We start from the raw sequence: 18,246 nt of genomic DNA on the forward strand, positions 1-18,246 counted from the left end.
ATGTAGACGGCAAGATAACATGCAAACGGAACCGGGGCTTGCAATCTCCATGCTACCAATGGGTTAGCTTATGCCCATGTGCGCGCTTGGGGTGGACGCCAGAGGAAGCCGTCTATCAAATGACAGCCAGGCACACGGGGTTCCCTCCAAATATTCACACAACACCGTATGTAGCACCGCATACGCATATGCAGCCGAGCAGTTTCTCTTGGCCCTAGTAAGAAAGCTGAAGGCCCTTTCCCTGCGCTAGAGCTCGATTCGGACTCTTGCCGCATCAGCTGCAGGCCGGATCCGTTTGATTGGAACTACTGACCCCTGCAATGGGTCCGATGCAACTCCGGGCCCCCGATCTCAGGCAGCCACAGAGCTCCTGTTGTGCCCGGTTGGGGATCCTCGATGAAGCCCTCACCCAGTTGTTGGAGCGCCGTGATTGGAGCCGGCAGGGGCTGGTCTGGGCTTTGCCTTAGGGCTGACGCCCAGGGCGGCCTCCCCAGATTTTATGTCTCACAAAGTAATCAAGCTAGGGAGATCGATCTGCGGCTACGGGGCCGCCAATACCATCGCGCGCCGACGGCAGGCGAGTCGCCCCGACGGCCAAAGCCCTGATTTGTCATTCCCCAAACGCCTTCTCCATAGCCCCCGGACTGTTTTCTATGGCCGTTGAACCCGTGCTGCGGGAGATGGATATTGGATAGTCCCCGTCGTTGGGCGAGAGCCCTGCCCCACGGCGCTCCCGGCCACCCGGCATGCCTATTTCTCATTGGCGTCTTGCATCATAGGGCCATAGGGCTACCTCTACACCAGGCCTAATTCGCTTAGGCTAGTTGCGGCTAGTCAGTTGGCGACGCTCTGCATCATGAACAACTGTGCTACAGACCGCATGGTGGGGCATACCTCAACAGTGAGGCCATAGCCCCCAGGTTGAGAGGGAGAGGGAAGCACGAGGTGGTAGTTCAATCCAAGGGGCAAGGGGCTATGGCAAAAGGAGTAGGATGGTTCGAGGCAGGAGAGGACTAACATCATGCCGAGGGCTTCGAGGCCGTCGAGGCATAAAAAAGTATATAATCAACAGTCTTGACGCCGTTGAGGGTCGACATTTCTCTTCCGAATCAGATCATCTTCTCTGCACTCGAGCATCGCCGCATTCGCCATCCTCCTCACTCCAAACACTCTAGCATCACCGCATTCGCCATCCTCCTCACTCCAAACACTCTAGCAATCAACCAGCCACCAGCAATCAACCAGCCACCTCTCTTGCTTCACCAAATCTTTGCGTCCCACAGCTTGCTGGTATTGATTGTTTTGTCGGGGGTGTCATTCAACTCTGCGACATTGCACATCTGACACAATGTCGTCCACCATCGAAAGCTCCCTCCAGCAAAAAGGCGTGTTCGGGGCAACCTGGACCGTGGGCAAGCCAAGCGACCTGACACCAGCCGATTCCGAGTCCACCTTCACCATCGGAGACTACGGCGAGGCGGTGTTTGAGCCCGACAACCGCAAGCCCGTCGACCCCAGCGACTACCAAGATGGCGGCAAATATCGCTGTGAGTGCGCTCTACCCACCGCCACGAGCTCGTGTGCTGACCAAGGGAAGCCATTGTCAAAATCATGATGAAGTATGAGGGCATGGGCGCCAACGACAACCGCTGGGCGTAAGTGGCCGGCCCCTGATAACAACTCCACCAGACGCTAACACGCAGCTATAGCATTGGCTCGGGCTATCTCATCTCGCCAGACACATTCATCACGGCCGGCCACTGCGTGTTCGACCACAGCGGCGAGGGCACCGGCTTCGGCCGCGTCACGCTGATGAAGGTGTACATCGGCTACCGCGGCCGGGCGTCGGTCGACGGCGCCGACAGCATCGTGCAGGCGCGCACGGCCGTCAAGGTCGTGACGACGTCTGAATGGGTGCTCAACTCGGACCGCACGCGCGACGTGGCCTTTGTCAAGGTTGACAGCCCCTTCACGGGCAGCACCAACAAGAAGGGCGAGAGCGGGCTGCGCACCTTCGTCTTCCAGGAGACGCCGATCCGGGAGCGCGGGTCGCTGCTCTGCGTCGTCGGCTACCCCGGCGACAAGTACTACAACGACGAGAAGGGCGCGCAGATGTACGAGCTGAGCGAGACGGTCAGCTACGACCTCGAGACCAAGACCAACCCGCTGCACATGCTGCAGTACCCCATCTCGACCTTCAAGGGCCAGTCGGGCGCGCCCGTCATCCGCAAGGGCGAGACCATGGTCGCTGGACGCCAGACCGTCATCGGCACGCACTGCTACGGCGGAGAGAGCCTCAACTCGGCCAGCGTCATCAACGGCCAGTACGGCCCCAACTACCCCACCTTCATCAAGGCCCTCGTCGCCGCGAACCCCCTGGTCAAGGACATCACCAAGAGCACGCGTCCCAGCAACACCGAGTCGGGCACCGAGGGCGGCACCACCGGGGGCGGATCCACCGAGAGCGGCGGCACCGAGAGCGGCGGCACCGAGAGCGGCGGCACCGAGAGCGGCGAGACCGAGGGCTTCCTGGACGTGCTCAAGAGCATCGGGCGCGTCATCAGCCCCATCGCGCAGACGGCGCTGTCGTTCGCCTCGCCGCTCCTCGGACCCCTGGGCGCGCCCGTGTCGGCCATCGGCAGCATCGCGCTCGGCGCGCTCGACAAGGCCGTGTCCGAGTCAGACCTCGGCAACGGCCCCGCCAGCCCCGGCGCCGGTCCCACGGGCATCGCGTCGCGCATCACGCTCGAGGCTGGACGCGCCGAGCGCGCCGTCATCGCCGAGGCGGCGCTGCAGACGGTGCTGCGCATGGAGCACGGCCGCACCAGCAAGGGCATCTTCGACCGCATGGCCAAGAAGTACGCCGAGTCGGGCTTCACGACCGCGCAGGCCGAGACTATCGGGCCCAAGCTCGTCCCCCTGCTGTCGCAGGCGGGCCTCCGCGTCGCCGTCACCGAGAGCCTCCTCACCAAGGAAACCGAGTTCGGCCCCGTGCGCAAGCCCGTCGCCGTCAGCGCCGCCGAGGCCGCGCTCGACTCGGGCGACGCCAACGGCGAGAGCTTCCTCAAGGCCGTCGGCGAGAGCGACGTGCAAGTGCTGCGCGAGTCGGACACCGCCACGTCCGGCAAAAGCGAGTCGGGCACCGAAGCCGGCGGGCTGTCCGAGAGCGACAGCGAGGCCTTCTTCGACGGGCTGGGCGCGTTCCTCAGCAAGGGTCTGCAGCTGGCCAAGCCGGTGCTGCTGACGGGCACGCGGGCTGGGCTCAAGAAGCTCGACGAGATTCTCGCCAAGAGCCAGGACCCGCTGACCGAGTCGCTGCTGGACGAGAGCGACACGACCGACATCAGCAACCCGATCACGGACGAGAAGGCCGCGGCGCTGCTGGCGACGCGCGCCGTCGTCGCCGAGTGCGCACTGCAGGCGGTGCTCGAGGCCGACATGGCCGACCTCAAGGCCAGCGTGACGCTCGGCGACAGCAGCACCGTCGCGCCCGAGGGCTTCCTGGACGGCCTGCTCAAGACGGTGCAGAAGATCGGGCCGGCCGTGCTCAAGGTCGCACCGGCGGTCCTGCGCACTGCCGTGCCAGTGCTGCTCAACGCTGTGGCGCCGCAGGCTGAGGCCGGATTCAATGGCTTGCCCAACGACGTCGTGCCGCTCGCGCCCATCCGCCCGGTCCCTGTCGACCGCGCAAAGAAGCTCGCCGCCATCAACGGCTTCAGCAACGCCAACGGCATCAACGGCCACGCCGCCCAGGTAAGCAAAGTTTCGGTTTCGAGTGGTGCGCGGCGCGTGCAGAGGCGCGTCGAGTTCGTCGCGCTTCCGTCTCGGCCGCCTCCGCCTCCCCAGCCCCAGCCCCAGTCCCCGCCCGTGGCGATGATGGCGATGGCCATGCCGTCGGTCTCGTTTGGTTCTTCTCCCGGCAACGGTGAGCAGGAGCAGCGGTCTACGCAGGATGCAGGCGCGGGAGCCGACGAGGGCGATGTTGAGGAGGCGCCGATCGAGGGCGGCGAGGGTGGTGACAAATTGCCGCCATCGCATCCAAGTTCAGGCAGTCATTGCCACCCGCCTCGCATCGACGACGGCAACCGCGACGGCGTCGACTGGGTCGGGTCCGAGTGTGTGGCCTGAAAGACGAAGTGTGCGTCGCCGTTTGCTGGAATCGCTCGGAATGGAATGCGCGCACCGCCGAGCAGAATCACGCTGACATTTTTTTTCGTCTAGGTCCCCATTGCCGTTTGAGCGTGGATGCACATCCGGTGCGATTTCGTTCGTCTTTAGTTGGCTGGGAATTGTGCGAGAGGCGGCGCTTTTTGTCTGCCGGCGAGTGGTTTTGAGCGTCTCGGATGTGTGGTCTTGAGCGTCTCGGATGTGCGGTCATGGGGATTGCTGGAAGATCTTCACGGTTTCTGTTTGTCCTCTCTGTCGCGTGGTGTGTGTTCTTGAATTCGGTTTGCTGGTCCGATTCCGGCCTTTGTCACGGAATTAACGTTCTCGATTAATTTCCTTGCTTGTTTTGTCGTGTTTATTGGATTTCTGCACGGTGCACAATGTTAAATTTTATCACTCCAAAACTGCCGAACTTGAACCGGACCCCAACTTGAACCGCACCTGAAAGCCCCACCACATGATTATCCTCAGGGTTAGGGTATACCCCACCCAGAATCGCGCTTCATAGCTGGTGTCCTTCGGCCTGTAGTTTTAGAGGACACGCATTCCACACCGTTCTTTTCACACCCCAACTTGAACCGCACCCCAGACCATAAATCCCTTCGCAACCGAAATGCACCGAAATTTCACTGAACAGGATTCGCGTAGTCTCTTTTAATTCTCCTCAAGTTGCAACATTGAGAGACCTCATTTCCCCAGTTCCTCAGGCTGCACTCGACACTTCCACTTTGTTTCTCTTGACTATATTTCAACCTCAAACACCCCCAAACACCCCCAAACACCCCCACCTGATTGATTCTCTTCGAGAACGGTATTTTGGAGTGCAATGAGGTGTGATGCGGGATCCTCATGGAAAACTGTCGAAATCCGAGAATAGCATCAGCGGCGCGGTGGCCGCCGCCGGCCAACCACCGACCGACCACCGACCGACCACCGACCCACCGCGAGCCAACGGCACCACTGTGGTACTGAGGCATGCGGCCAACGCGAGCCGGCCGCGACGAACCAACACCGTTTCCGCCACGTCACAGGGTCAAAATCCGGGTCCTCGGAGCACTTGGCGCCCCCAACTCGGCGCTTTTCTGGAGACCATGCCGGCACTCGTCAGCCCGCCCCCGTTTCACGCCCGTCCTTGGCCAAGGCCACAGCTCACCAACCCGGCTGCGACGTCGTTGCACCATGCGGCCGGAAAGCGTTGGCTCTGCCAACCAGCGGTTAGTCGATGATAAATTAGCACTCCGCGCTCATTGCACCGCCGACGGACTGAGCACGAGCACCTGTGTTCCCGAGAGGAATCAAACACTGCAGACTCCCCCGTCGGCGTCTCCCACTGCAGAGAAAAACCCACACCCCTTCACAAGCTCTCTGCCATCATGACTGGCACCTCCAAGCCCGCGGCCGATGGCCACCCGCACCACGACGCCGCCCACGGGCTGATAGGGCTCTTCTCGCACCACAAGGAGCCTGAGAACCCGCTGACGCCGTACGAGCGGTGGAACAAGGAGATGGACGCGGGCAAGATCTCGTGGCCGCCCAACGAGATCCACGAGCACGAGATGGTGCTGGCGCTGCGGCGGTTCAACGAGGCGCGCAGCCGTGAGGCGCATAAGAACGGGCCTGCTGGCGACTTGCACGAGCTGGCTGAGCGCCTGCGCATCGACGAGGAGAGCCGCCACGCCGAGCAGGCCCGCCTGGCTGCCAGCAGCGACGCCGTCAAGAAGGCCCAGCTCGCCCAGCAAGCTACCAAGGACGAAGCCGCGAAGAAGGCGGCCGAGGAGGCTGCCAAGGTCGCTGCTCAGCAGAAAGTCGAGCCAGAGGCAGAGCAAGACATGGAGCAGAAGGCTGAGGCAGATACCGAGGCCGAGGCCGAGCAAGATGTCAAGCGCGACGTCGAGGATGACGACGAGGACGCCGTGCCTGCCAAGAAGACCGAGGAAAATGAAGATGAGCAGTAGAATCCCAAATTAAGTCACGATAGCGCTTAAACGAGGGCACAGCATGTGAAAGGCAGCGTTCTAAGCACGCAGAGGTTTCAGTTTACTTGGTTGCAGCGCACGTGTATTTCCTATATCTAGTTATCAAGCCGCAAATAAAGTGATACCTTTTGCAGTTCGGCCATATCTTTGTGCCTCGGTATCTTTGTCCCTGTGGTATCTTCGTGCTAGTGGTACGGCGTGTTCGTCATTGTCTTCTTCGTGTCGAAAAGACATAGCGCAGGTTATTCTCACTGCAACATCAGTCCCGCTTGTCGGTTGGTGAACCATAATTGCGGCCAGCAGTCGCTTTGGATGGATCTGGCCGCAGCCCACGAGCACTGGACAGTGCCGTTGAGTCCTTATCTTTAGGCACGAAAGCGGGCCCGGAATAACTTTGCACTAGCTCGGGTCTGTCAACTAGGAGGCTTCAGCAAGTGAGGTCGTGATGCTAGCTTCTGCCGGGGCTTGAAGTTGAAGGATTGCCTCCCCTTGCTTGCCTAGCCCAGGATAGACAAATCCCTAAGATTCAAATCCTATAAGATTTACTCAGCCCACTTTCCCACGATATGACCATAAAGTACGAAAGCTAGGGTGGGGGCGATGCGATTGCATTGACTTCTTCTTTCTAGCATGTGGACATCATCATCATGACGTTCATCATCATGACGTTGCTGTGGAGAGCGCACGTGAAATGACGACTCTCTTCGCACACAGCAAACACAGGAAGCTGAGGGGAACCAATGTGGGACGCATTGCAGAATTGGGACAAACAACGGCAATCATGTCCAGCGAGCAGACAACCGTCATTGGGTTGTCCATTTCTATGCCGCTCATCGCTACCCTTGTTGTCGGACTCCGTGTCTATACCCGCGTCTCGCTCAAGAGGCTTCGGCTCCAGGCCGACGACTACTTGATCATGGGGTCTTTGGTACGGATGCATTCCTGATTATCCCCCCTGTTTGACCCTTTGAAGTTCGTGTTTACTAAATGCCCCTGACAAAACTACAGGTGTTTGGGTACGCCGTGTCGGTCTGTTCTTTACTGGGTGAGTTTCGTTTTTTATATTGTCATGCTATGTAAATGTTCATCGTGGCTCTTAGCTGTTTACCTTGGCGGAGTTGGCAACCATCTAGAGCTCGGTGAAAATGGCCGGATACAGCACCCACGCGAATACGAGGCATTTGCCAAGGTATGTTTGACCAGGCTGCCTCCACTCGGGTCTCCTCTTTGGACTCCGTCTCTGGACTCGCCCGCGTTGCTGACTCTGGACCCTCATAGACATTATGGGTCTTGGAATTTGTCGTCGCCATCTCGCTGGGTATGGCCAAGTTGAGCATCTTGTTCCTCTACAAAAAGATATTTTCTGTATCGCGGATATTTGAATTCGCAGCCTGGACCATGATTGCCATCGTGTCGATCGGTACGGTTGGCATCTTCTTCGCGAACTTGCGTAAGACATTCTACAGCCGCTCTACAGCCGCCAGAGACGGCTCATTGTTCAAATACTGACTCGGAGATGTACATGTCTCGCACATTTAGTCATTTGCATACCCATCAGCGTCAACTGGCGCCCTGTCACAGAGCCCATTGACGGCAGATGCATTGATTCGGCCAAGGTATTTTGGGCTGGCAGCCTCTCAGATACACTGACAGATGGCGAGTAGCAACTCCCCACAGCATTGCAGCTTTCACTGACTTTGTCCTAACAAACGCTCTACTCTTCAAGTCGTTATCCTGACGATGCCGTGGCCACAGATCTGGAACCTTCGCATGTCGACCTCAACGAAGATCCAGGTTGTGACCGTCTTTGTTCTCGGTTATTTCGTTATCGGTGCGGATATTGCCCGCTGCGTGCTGACCGTCCCCGTCCTCGAGTCGTCCAACACCGAGCTCGACTGGACATGTAAGTATACCGTCATCAATGCTCACAAATCCTCGCCTTACGCTCGACTACTAGATACTCGGGCGCCCGTTGTGTACTGGACCGTCATCGAAACCGACGTTTCCATCATCAGCGCCACTCTACCAACGCTGCGGCCGCTCCTCTTGAAGTGGAAGGTTATTAAATCGACCATGACGGGATCTCACAGCAACCCACACCCTCAGACCCTTCGTCCTTACCCAACACGTGCTACCCAACACGTGCATAATCAGGACTACCACCTCGCCTATATCTTCCGCGATGGCAGCCTAGACCGGAACTGATACACCCACAACTATGTCTTGAGCCTGAAACAACATTGTTCATAGATGTATGACCTTTGTAATCTTGTTGTATTAGCGTGGCGACTGGAGGGTAATTTCCTCGTCATAAAGCAATATGAATATGGTTCGTGAGGAATTTGATTGTGGCTAAGCTCCGAGCAACTTCATTCCACTTGTTACCACTGGTGAATTTTGACATTTGACTGCTTCCCGATACCAACATCAATACCCAACAGCCACAACGTCCTAAAGAAATAAAATACACGAGCCAGCCACATAGATCATGAATCCCTCGTGTTCGGCGGCTAGAACTCCCGGTCGTCGCTCCATTTCTTCTGCTTGCCATTTGAGAACTGAGTCGGCAAGAACCCGAGCTTGCTCTATTTCTGCCTCAACCTTGCGGTGCCCATCCTCCCAATTCGGAGATCCTCCCTCTCCGGCCCGCAAGGTGTCTCCCATGCAACCAGACAAGAACAATGGGCTCTGCCGTGATCGCCTTGGTGGAGACCGGGAGGACCTTGATTAGGGCACTGCCATAAATCTTACATGTACGTACTGAGAGCCGCACCCATGTCCTCTGCATTACGGCCCTCGGCCCAGGTACTAGGATACAAATTTCAATGTGTAGCTCACACCATCTGGGACACGGTAAACATACCCCTGTCAAGGCGCAGTAGTGTGGCTCCCGAGCATTTGAGCCACATACCCCGGTGCTCACAACCGTCCTGCCGTGCTCGCATTTACTCTGTATAGGGTACCCGCCCTGTGCTCTCTCTTTTGTATAAATCACCAGACTCTTTTCTTCGTAGGACACTTCCAATTTACATCCTTTCTTAATGTAGCTCCCCAGCTCCGTATTCTGTATCACACCATCCCCTTGACCCTCCTGTTGGAATGTGGGCCTCGAAGGAGCCAGGCAGAGGATTTGCAGCTACTTCGCGGCCTCCCTCGCAGTCTAAATCGCGACCTACTTCGCGGCCTACTTCGCTACATATTTCGCTACTACAATAGCAGTATAAAAAGGGGGCTTTCTGGCACTGCCAGAAAGGGGGAGGAAGATATACAGAACAATCCATCACTTGAACCACCAGTTTTCGGCGTATAGTTACGCCCTGTCGTTTCCAGTACCGGTACCATGGTGAATCCAACACCTCCACTCTCACGATCGCGAGCTCTCCGCGGTCAACGCCGTCCTCGGCTAGGTTCGGATAATATGGCACCATGGTGTCGGCCCACTGGACAAACTGTGGGCGGCCCAACACCGTTATGGGGCCGGCAATCAGGCAGGCAGTCGAAGGCCAATACCGGAAAAGACGTGTACAATTTTCCAGTAAGATCCGACAAGCTTCTCGTGGGGCCTCTTCTTCTCTCTGCACATCAATGTCGTTGACGTGGCCGTATTCGCGGAAGAACTGCTTGACTCGACTTTCGTCAAAGCTATGTCGGAGGCTATGTTGGCCATGAAGACCGATGTGATCTCCCGGTCCCGCTTCACCTCGTCGCCGTCGCTGCGGCCGCACCAGAAGAGATCCCCGGGCCAGAGCCGCGATGTCTAGATCTTGTTGGAGCTGCAGACTCGCTGACGCAATATCGCGGTAGTCGCGATTGTAACCGCTGCTACCGGAGCCGGCCTGGGGGGAAATACGTCGTTAGCCACAATCAACGTCCTTGACACATGTAAGTTGAGATGGTAGCATCTAGTTTACCAGTTCGGCTCATGTTATTGCCTGTGTGCACTCGCTGCACTGGCCGGTAGTTTTCTTGAAACGCCTGACGCGGTGCTGTTCCATGTGTCCGGCGCCAGACCACCACGCGGGCCGCACTGTAGGCGGCAGACAGGGGATTTGGGCGATTTGAGGCTCGCCGATCTGCTTTTCGCAGACGCGGCAAAGGGTTCTCGTGATGCTGTGGCACATTTTGATTGACCGAGATGATATGATGGGGCTGGTTATTTTCTCAGTTCAAGAGCAGAAACGGGTGTTTGTTGAGGCAGCCTTTCTTTGAAATATTTGCGAGGGAAAAGTATTTGAGCTGGGTGAGCTGTGTGTTGGTAGCTGGAACCGCAGCGGTCCAATCAGATCAGGGCTGGCATGGCAGGACGGACCGGTGCATGATTTACCTGAGACACTGCGTTTGGTAATTGCCGATGTGAGCTTGCAGTTTGAGGGAAGCCCAACACGGAAAGTCCGGCTAGGGCTGGTGGAAAAGGAAGATCACCCGGTTCTTGGGCAATTTCATCCCCGGTGAAGGATAGGAAAGTCATACCTACTGTCACAGACACCCTGTATCTACCACAACAACCCCCTTTAATTAGGTATTAGGTACTTGGGTGCCAGATACTGGCCATTGCTACATGGTGCATGAACATTGCGTAGTTGAGGACAAACGGATACCTCAATACACCTTGTTCCCTCGTTCTATGACTTGTAATACCGCTCCACGCAGCCCCCACCTCCACCGTCACACTAGCCGTTCTTCGCATGCACCGCCTGCAGTGTACTTGCCGCCTGGAAGCTGGCCCTCCAGCAGCATTTAGATATCATTCCCTTACCCCTCACTTCGAACGCTGGTGGATGTGCCATTGTCTTTCAGATCACGGTATCTATCCAAGGGGATACGTTCTCCGTCCCAAAGACCATTCTCTCCATTCCGCCGAGACTCCATCGGATTTAACAGGAACAGCTTTGCAATACCCAAGCTATCCCAAACGTGGTGCTCTGGATCGACCAGTTTCCAATACCGGGTGAACAAAGGGCAGGTATACCTTCTCAACGACACCCTGCAATATATGCAGACTCCGGCTCCCATAGCACGAGAAGCTTGCTCCATGTTTCCCAGCTCCTCCGAGGATCAGACCTAATAGCACTGAATGTAGATAGGCTGAGTATCTGAAACGAAACATCACACTCCAATGCCGACATATGCGAGTCTCAGCTAACCGTGTGAAAACTGCGAGTGGAATGGAACTTGACGGAGGGACCTAGGGGCCGTGGTGGACTGGGGTTGAGATTCGGTTGCCATGTGAAATAATCACTCCTTAGCAAACCTCGGAGCATACTGCTTCTGGACATTAACTGTAAACGACCAGAGAGCAGCGGTGCACAGTAGTCCAATATGGGGAGATCTGCGAAGTGAATAGAAGATCTTATTTCGGCATAATATGGCGATGAGGAGGAATAATGGGATTTAATGGGTCTCTGAACGAGATATCATGGTGTGGGCTGAGTGACGTCGTTAGAGGAGAGTTTAGAATATCTCACATATCTCCACCGATTAACTGATGAGCCAACGATCATCCGAGGATAGCGAACACGCACAGGGGGTCGTTTCGACAGCCTAGAGCACATCATACGAATAGAGACCAGCCGTCCACCCTGCTATATTCACGCATATCTCGGGATCTTTACAAGCAGGGTGCACAAGAATGGAGAAAAGTAGCGCGATTTGGTTGGGAGTAAGCTGGCCATGAAGAATAAACAAATCCTAGACCTCCACAGGTTCCGTGAACCTTCCCACGAACGTGAACCTTCCCACGAACGTGAACCTTCCCACGATCGTGAACCTTCCCACGATCGTGAACCTTCCCACGATCGTGAACCTTCCCACCAACGTGAACATCCAAGCAGGATCTATCACGCATAAAGTAGTAAAAAAAGGTGGTAAAGGTCATGTACCGCAGAAGAAGAAAAAAAGCGAGTTCTAGCATGTAATCACAGGGCCGTTGCTGGTGGAATTAGTTCTGCATCAACGGTTGTCAGGGCGTCAGTCCGAAGTGGCCTAGCCTACTTGGCAACAGCCACAATGCCAACAGAAACACCCGCCAATTGAAAACACCAACCAACAGAAGACCCCGGCAAGCTCAGTGCTATTATCTCGGCCCCTAGAGTCATAGCAAATCATTCCTTGGAGGTGTTTATCTCATTGTGGGAAAAGAATCGATTTGTACCGAAATCTACGAACGCCCTTACAAGGCTTTGGAGATTTCGAGTATCTCCGAAAAGCGATCCCATCCGAATAAAACGCCAAACAGCCAACACGAAAACCCGCTAACCTGCAAACCGGCCCACCATCGTGATCACGTGTAGTCGTAGTTGTTTGATCATCACACAAATGGTTGAAGTCCTGGCCGACCGTCAAAAACTGGGAAGATTCCCCGCCCTTGGAAACGGCCTCATCCCTCATAACAGCCGAGGGCTAAGCACGAGCCTGAGTCTTGGCCATGAGATGCAGGCCAGCAATCACGTCATCGTCGAGCTCCTCGAGGTCGTCGTTGCTGGCCCGGGCCGGGGTAGCAGCAACGGCAGGGGCACGAGGAGGGTGAGCGAACTTGGGAAGCAGGGCCCCTTTCTGCTCGGGCAGGGAGTACGCCTCCGGATCGAGAAACATAGCCGTATCGGAAGGGCCGCGGAGGATACGCCCATCGAGAACAGGCGTGTGGAGGATGGGCTGCTTCTCGACTTTGACGACGGGCTTCTTGTCCTCCTCGGACGACAACGACACGAGATCTACGACGACTGTCTTCTTGGGCGCAGGGGGGGCCGGCTTGGATTCGCGCGACTTTCTTGCCGAGCCGCTGCGGCTGCGCTTTGCGATGGGTTTCACGTCTTCCGAGTCATCCGAGTACTCCGAGGAGTACTCTTCTATGTCTTTGGCGCTGACCTTGGCAGGGCGTTTGCGCAGGGCCGTCTTAATCCTGGGGGGACTATGGAACAGCTCGTCCGCGTCCTCCCGACGCCCGTGGTAGTCCTCAATCTTCTTCTTCACCGCCGTCCAGGCGTTGCTCGCCGAGCGCACGTTGGTCATTCTCTGGAGGGTGGCCAGCTTGGTAAAGTCGATCTGGAGATAGGCCGGTTAGTGCGACAGCTCATTGACGACGAGTTGTGCGGAATAGAATGAGGAATGCGTGCTTACAATTGGGAACGACTCGATGCAGATCATGACATTTGCAAGCAGCTCCTGCTCGCGATGAGAGAAGATGTTACTTGTGATGTTCGACATCTTGGATGATTTTGCTTGTACGTGTGCTGCTCTGTGGTAGTGGGGCAATTAGCTCTAGTGATGCGAGATTAAGGTGCTTCGATGAAGAAGCGAGGTGACGGGGGTGAAATTTGAAAAAAGGGTAATGTTGAAGAGGGTAATGTTGAAGAGGGCGGTGTGACTGGAGGTGCGGCAGGCGCGGCAGGTGCGCCAGGTGTGAGAGGGTGGCAGATGTGGCAGGTTTGACAGGTGTGAGAAGCTAGTAGATGTGGCAGGAGGGCAATGTGGATGTGGCAAGAGCAGAAGATATGCGAGATAAGGAACATGCCGTGCCGGATGACCCGAATTAAAACGAATAGTTTCGCTGCGGATGTGTGCCGGGGATAGCGAGGTCCGCGCAATCTTGATGCGTGCAAGTCGGTGGCGGCTGGGGAGACAGTGTAGGTGAAGAATGATTGGGCAGGAGGGCAGGAGGGCAGGAGGGCAAAGGCTATAAGAGCTCACCTAAATGACCAAGGCTGGCTTGATTGTGATCTTTGCTGGTGACCGTTGCGATGTGTGGAAGTTTTGTGTTGAGGGAAGGTTCTGATCAAGGAGGCCGGGGAAGTTATGTACGTCGGGGAAGAAGGGCGAAGGCGGTGTGAGCTACCCTAACTTACACACTAGTTTGGGTGGCATCCAAGTTGCCCAGCAATGGGCGTGGAGGCCAGACGAGAGGCGAGTTGGCAGTCTGGGTTGGAACTCCAAGTTGTTCCAGCAATAGGTTGCTACTCCAAGTTATCTCAGCAATCGGTGCGGAGGGGAGACGAGAGGGCAATTGCTAAGGTGAAGGAGGAAGAAGAAACGAAGCTGAGCGTTTTATCACCTAGCGGCTACCGAGGCTCGTTTCTCGTCGCGGCTGCGTCACGAAGCGTACTGATGTGGAGAGTTACCAACGTGGAAGACTTCCTACCTATCTGCACACGATGGCGTTGCGTGAAGAAATACGGCAATGCGGGAAATTAACTGCTAAACGGTACCTTTCGGTCTAGTACGGACCTGATGGCAATGTAGGCCGGCGAGATACTGTGCGCGGTTGACTAGAGCTCCACCTTTTGATCTCAAACGCACCTCTTAACATAACGTTGAATAACTTCATTGTTGGAGACTGCTAAGTGCTAGCTAATAAAGTCACTCTGTTAACCTATCCAGTTATAGTAATTATGTGCTTATAAGCCTCTTCTTTTCAGGATAGAGCTTCGAGTCTTGTAGTCGAGGTCAGTTAGTTAAGGTTCGGGGTTTTAAGGATAAGAAGGTCCACCTACGGCTTAGGGACTCGCAGGCTCTCACGCTGTGGGTGTAAAGAGGCGAAATAGCTTAAGAGACTTGGCTACAAGCTGGAGATTTGTGCTATGTGCTAATGCTGCCTAGACTTCGTTACCTTTACTACTCTCAACCCTCTTGTTCACAAACCCCCTTAAATTGCAGTCCTAACATCCTCTTAGATTGTGTTGACGTAATGGTAGCAGGTGTTGTGCCCCTCCGTCATAGAGTGATCTATAAGAGCAGCATGTAAGCAAGGGAATGAGAGGTGGATTGGCTGTGAAATCTAAGCTATCGGCTCGTAGGCGGGAAATCCATAGTGGGGGGGAAGGCTGTAGGGGCCAAATGGCAGCCTAGGCTAGGGCCGTGCTTCAGGTTGCAATCTTGGCAGCTTGCAACTTTGACGTTCCTTTGAGAGGGTGGTTTAGCGTAGCGTCTAGGTGCTGCAAGCTGGCGCCGTCACAATTTAGCCATCACTGTAGCTACGTCTTCCCCGCAGCTAATACCTACTGTGATATCGAGCAAGTACCGCTTGCTCTCGACTCGCTTATATTTAGGAGGGGCCAGCGCTAGCACCAATCCAAATAAATGCCAAATCAATTTGACCTCCAAAAAACCGTATTTGCAGGCAAATAAGCCGTTTTAGAGGTCAAATTCAGGCCAAATCGAGAGTCAGGTTAATTGCATATTTGTAAATATTTCCCATTGGTTGAGCCATTTTTTGGCCCAATTTTCCGGGTTTTCCTGGCACCTCAGTCCCTGACCAAGGCCAACCCTGCGTTTTCTGGTCCCGGGAAAATCCTCGAATGCCCCGAATTCGAGTGCCGCCGTGCCGCTGCAATGCAACTATCGCCAACCGCTGTAAACAAACTGCCGAATCCTACCTTCCTGCAGCAATTTCCCTGCTTCCTTGGCTCCCGAGTCCTCGACAACATGCCTGCCTCCACCGTTGATGTCACGACCCTCTCGACAAGCCTCCCTACTACCGAAAATCGTCCTTGGGCGAGTAAATGAGGATCCTGAAGGCCAAGGGCCTTTTCCCGTGCCATTCGGGGCTCGATTTCCTCGTTTTTTGGTGGAGCGGCAAATTCCGTCAATTAAGCCAAATAAAACCCACCCAATCAGAGAGAGCCTTTTACACATAAATACACCATTTTGGGCCTCAAATACAGTCAAATAAGGCTTCATATTTGGCCTGATTGAATTGATGCTAGCGCTGGGAGGGGCAAGGCAAGCTTCACCGGAGACCTCTGTCTAGGAGAATTTTGATGAAGTTGGTATACCGTAGCGATGCTAATTTGAACACGCCTACGGTGTAATCTTGATGGCTCGTAGTGCGGTTGACACCTACTATCTTTATCTTTACTAGCGGCAAGGGGGATATAAGGCCTAGAGTCCACGATAATTTCTAATAAATTAAAGGAACATTATTATGAGGTCCTCAAAAGTGGCAGCGTGTATAACCACATTTTACTAGAATTTTCGAATCGCGAATCTCAAACTTGAATTCCCTTTTTATGTCTTGGCATAGAAGGGGAAATCACTACTCTCTTCGTATTATTTTTCCCTAGCGAGTTTTTTTTTTCTTTCCAGCTAACCGTCTCTCCTTCCGTATCGAATTTCGGCCGAGGAGCCCAAGTTGCAGATATAAAAACGTATCATTCATGTAACCAGCGATAGGGGAATGTGTGTGATGCTGGCCATTGAAGCCCTTATGGATCTAGGATATGTTACAACGCTGGGGACTAACTAAGCCCGGGAGTGTCCTCTAGGTGTGTCTTTCGTATATATAGCGAAATTAGCACAGGAAAAAGTATTGGCAAGGTTGGTGACATTGCTTCCAACGTCAGGGAAACAGCCAACAACCGATTATCAAATGGCTGGATAGTCAGTAAACTCATTTATTGATGGGAAACACGTCATATTAGGTAACAACAAAACTTTTATCCATGCCACAATACTCTCTAAAGCTATATTCGCCGTCCCCCTCCTGGCACATCATGACTCAAATCCGGCACTTGAGCCTATATCGCTATCAGTGGCGAGGTAACTGGGCGGAAGTACAGTGACGGAGGCGAGTCTTGGCGAACGTTACCCATGTTGAAGCCATGAGAGGTGAAGGCTTTCTTGGGGTGATGATAGTGCGGGCAAGCTTCTTGATATCTGAAATGATCGGGTAGATCAGCTTACCCCAGGTCACGTCGAAAAGACCACTGACTGCAAAAGCTCCCGGATTTTGGTTCTCGGCCGAAAACCCATTACTGCTGCTCGTCTTCGTGTTTCTTTCTTTTTCGTCCAGGCACAGCGTGACCTGTGGTGCTGAGAGGTTGGTTGGGCGCGGGTTTGCCAGAAAATCCCTTACCAGGCTTACAGGCTCGGCTGAGCTATAGCAGCCAAATGCCCTGCAAGCTGGGTGTCAAGCTTGACCAAAGCCAACCCTTAAATTCGCCTGAGTGGTGGGGGTGTCGATAGTGCAGAGTCTGAGTGCAGAACGGGTACCCTGGCCTTGCAGCTCGCAGTCCCTGTTTCCTGGCACCCAATTTTTCCGCCCCCAGACCCCTGCAAGGTCGCACCTATTACCTCCAATGCCACGACTGCGAAGAGATGACAAAACAAGGACTTGCAGGTGGGAACCAGCCAGACCAGGGAGTCTGATTTGACAACGAAGGCCGACAGGTGTCAAAACAACAGAGGTCGAAGACCTGCAAGTTGCCAAACCCACCCCCGGCCTTACATCACCGACCGCGTGGCCTCGAGATTGAGCATGAAAGCCGCCTGTTCTTCACGCGACATGGAGTATTTCGAACCAGGGCGAACTCATTTCCTGATGTCCATCACCTGAGACCCGGCGAAGCATTGAACGAGAGGCCGACTTCACGGCGACGATGGCGTATGTAAGACCTGATTGCCTGATTGCAAATAGACGATACCGAAGATACGTTCAAACCCCAACCTCTGTCGCGTTGAAATATCCTCACTAATTGCCATGCATTGCAGCTCCATCGGAAACACCCGCGGCAATGCAACCCGTGCCTGCTCGTCGCGCCCATAACCGATAAACGGCAGCACATCCGCCCATAACCGATAAACGGCAGCACATCCGCCCATAACCGATAAACGATAGCACATCCTGACCTTGGCGCAGAATCAAACATCTGGGGAAATAACACGGGCAACACTTACCAATGCGTGTCAGTCCTCGGCATAGATGCCACGTCGTCATAGGTGACCAAGCTTAATCTTCATTGGGAATCTGCTGTCGTCTTCACTACTCTCCTGTTGTCTCACGAATGCCACAATTTTGAAAGCAGATATTCCCGACCCCGTTCCCGCAACAGGCTGGGAAGCACAGCGGATTACATCAAGTGATGGGCTCTGGGTCTCAGAAAGGTACGAACTGACCAAAGGAGAGGGTTGATCATCATAATCCACGGCCTGGCAGCAGCTGATGGAGCAGCAGAACCTCTGCTTGGAGGCGTGAACGGGGCGACTGGGGTTTTCGGCGAAGTTACTGGCACATCTGGAGCACACATGGCCTTGAGGGCGATCTGCTTTGGCATTCTGGGGCCTTGAGGGGATCTGCTTTGGCATTCTGGAGCCTTGAGGGAGATCTGCTTTG

General features: G+C 54.9%; 6 protein-coding genes across 6 annotated transcripts; 3 read left to right on the plus strand and 3 right to left on the minus strand.

Moving 5' to 3' along the window:
• Window positions 1–1,348: 1,348 nt before the first annotated feature.
• B0T26DRAFT_754114 (uncharacterized protein) lies at window positions 1,349–4,128 on the plus strand (the record flags this gene model as incomplete). The annotated part of the gene is made up of 3 exons (XM_060445790.1): window positions 1,349–1,547; window positions 1,598–1,655; window positions 1,710–4,128. 3 exons carry the CDS (start codon window positions 1,349–1,351, stop codon window positions 4,126–4,128), a joined length of 2,676 nt encoding a protein of 891 aa, XP_060295394.1.
• A 1,412-nt stretch (window positions 4,129–5,540) lies between these two features.
• On the plus strand, window positions 5,541–6,122 carry B0T26DRAFT_678330 (uncharacterized protein; the record flags this gene model as incomplete). The annotated part of the gene is made up of 1 exon (XM_060440216.1): window positions 5,541–6,122. The coding sequence occupies one exon, from the start codon at window positions 5,541–5,543 to the stop codon at window positions 6,120–6,122; it is 582 nt and encodes a 193-aa protein (XP_060295395.1).
• An 802-nt stretch (window positions 6,123–6,924) lies between these two features.
• B0T26DRAFT_754116 (uncharacterized protein) lies at window positions 6,925–8,348 on the plus strand (the record flags this gene model as incomplete). The annotated part of the gene is made up of 6 exons (XM_060445791.1): window positions 6,925–7,071; window positions 7,152–7,188; window positions 7,244–7,332; window positions 7,422–7,593; window positions 7,870–8,046; window positions 8,101–8,348. The coding sequence occupies 6 exons, from the start codon at window positions 6,925–6,927 to the stop codon at window positions 8,346–8,348; spliced, it is 870 nt and encodes a 289-aa protein (XP_060295396.1).
• Window positions 8,349–8,890: 542 nt separating this feature from the next.
• B0T26DRAFT_784003 (uncharacterized protein) lies at window positions 8,891–10,264 on the minus strand (the record flags this gene model as incomplete). Its single annotated transcript, XM_060446754.1, has 5 exons — window positions 8,891–8,951; window positions 9,007–9,008; window positions 9,055–9,207; window positions 9,458–9,979; window positions 10,172–10,264. The coding sequence occupies 5 exons, from the start codon at window positions 10,262–10,264 to the stop codon at window positions 8,891–8,893; spliced, it is 831 nt and encodes a 276-aa protein (XP_060295397.1).
• Window positions 10,265–12,542: 2,278 nt separating this feature from the next.
• B0T26DRAFT_678333 (uncharacterized protein) lies at window positions 12,543–13,346 on the minus strand (the record flags this gene model as incomplete). The annotated part of the gene is made up of 2 exons (XM_060440217.1): window positions 12,543–13,184; window positions 13,260–13,346. 2 exons carry the CDS (start codon window positions 13,344–13,346, stop codon window positions 12,543–12,545), a joined length of 729 nt encoding a protein of 242 aa, XP_060295398.1.
• Window positions 13,347–13,375: 29 nt separating this feature from the next.
• Window positions 13,376–13,727, minus strand: B0T26DRAFT_719470 (uncharacterized protein). The gene has a single exon (XM_060442424.1). The coding sequence runs from the start codon at window positions 13,649–13,651 to the stop codon at window positions 13,415–13,417; it is 237 nt and encodes a 78-aa protein (XP_060295399.1). The 5' UTR covers window positions 13,652–13,727; the 3' UTR covers window positions 13,376–13,414.
• Between the last annotated feature and the right edge of the window lie 4,519 nt (window positions 13,728–18,246).

The sequence above is a fragment of the Lasiosphaeria miniovina genome (assembly GCF_030549165.1).
Source record: "Lasiosphaeria miniovina strain SMH2392-1A chromosome Unknown B0T26scaffold_5, whole genome shotgun sequence".
Lineage (NCBI taxonomy): Eukaryota > Fungi > Ascomycota > Sordariomycetes > Sordariales > Lasiosphaeriaceae > Lasiosphaeria > Lasiosphaeria miniovina.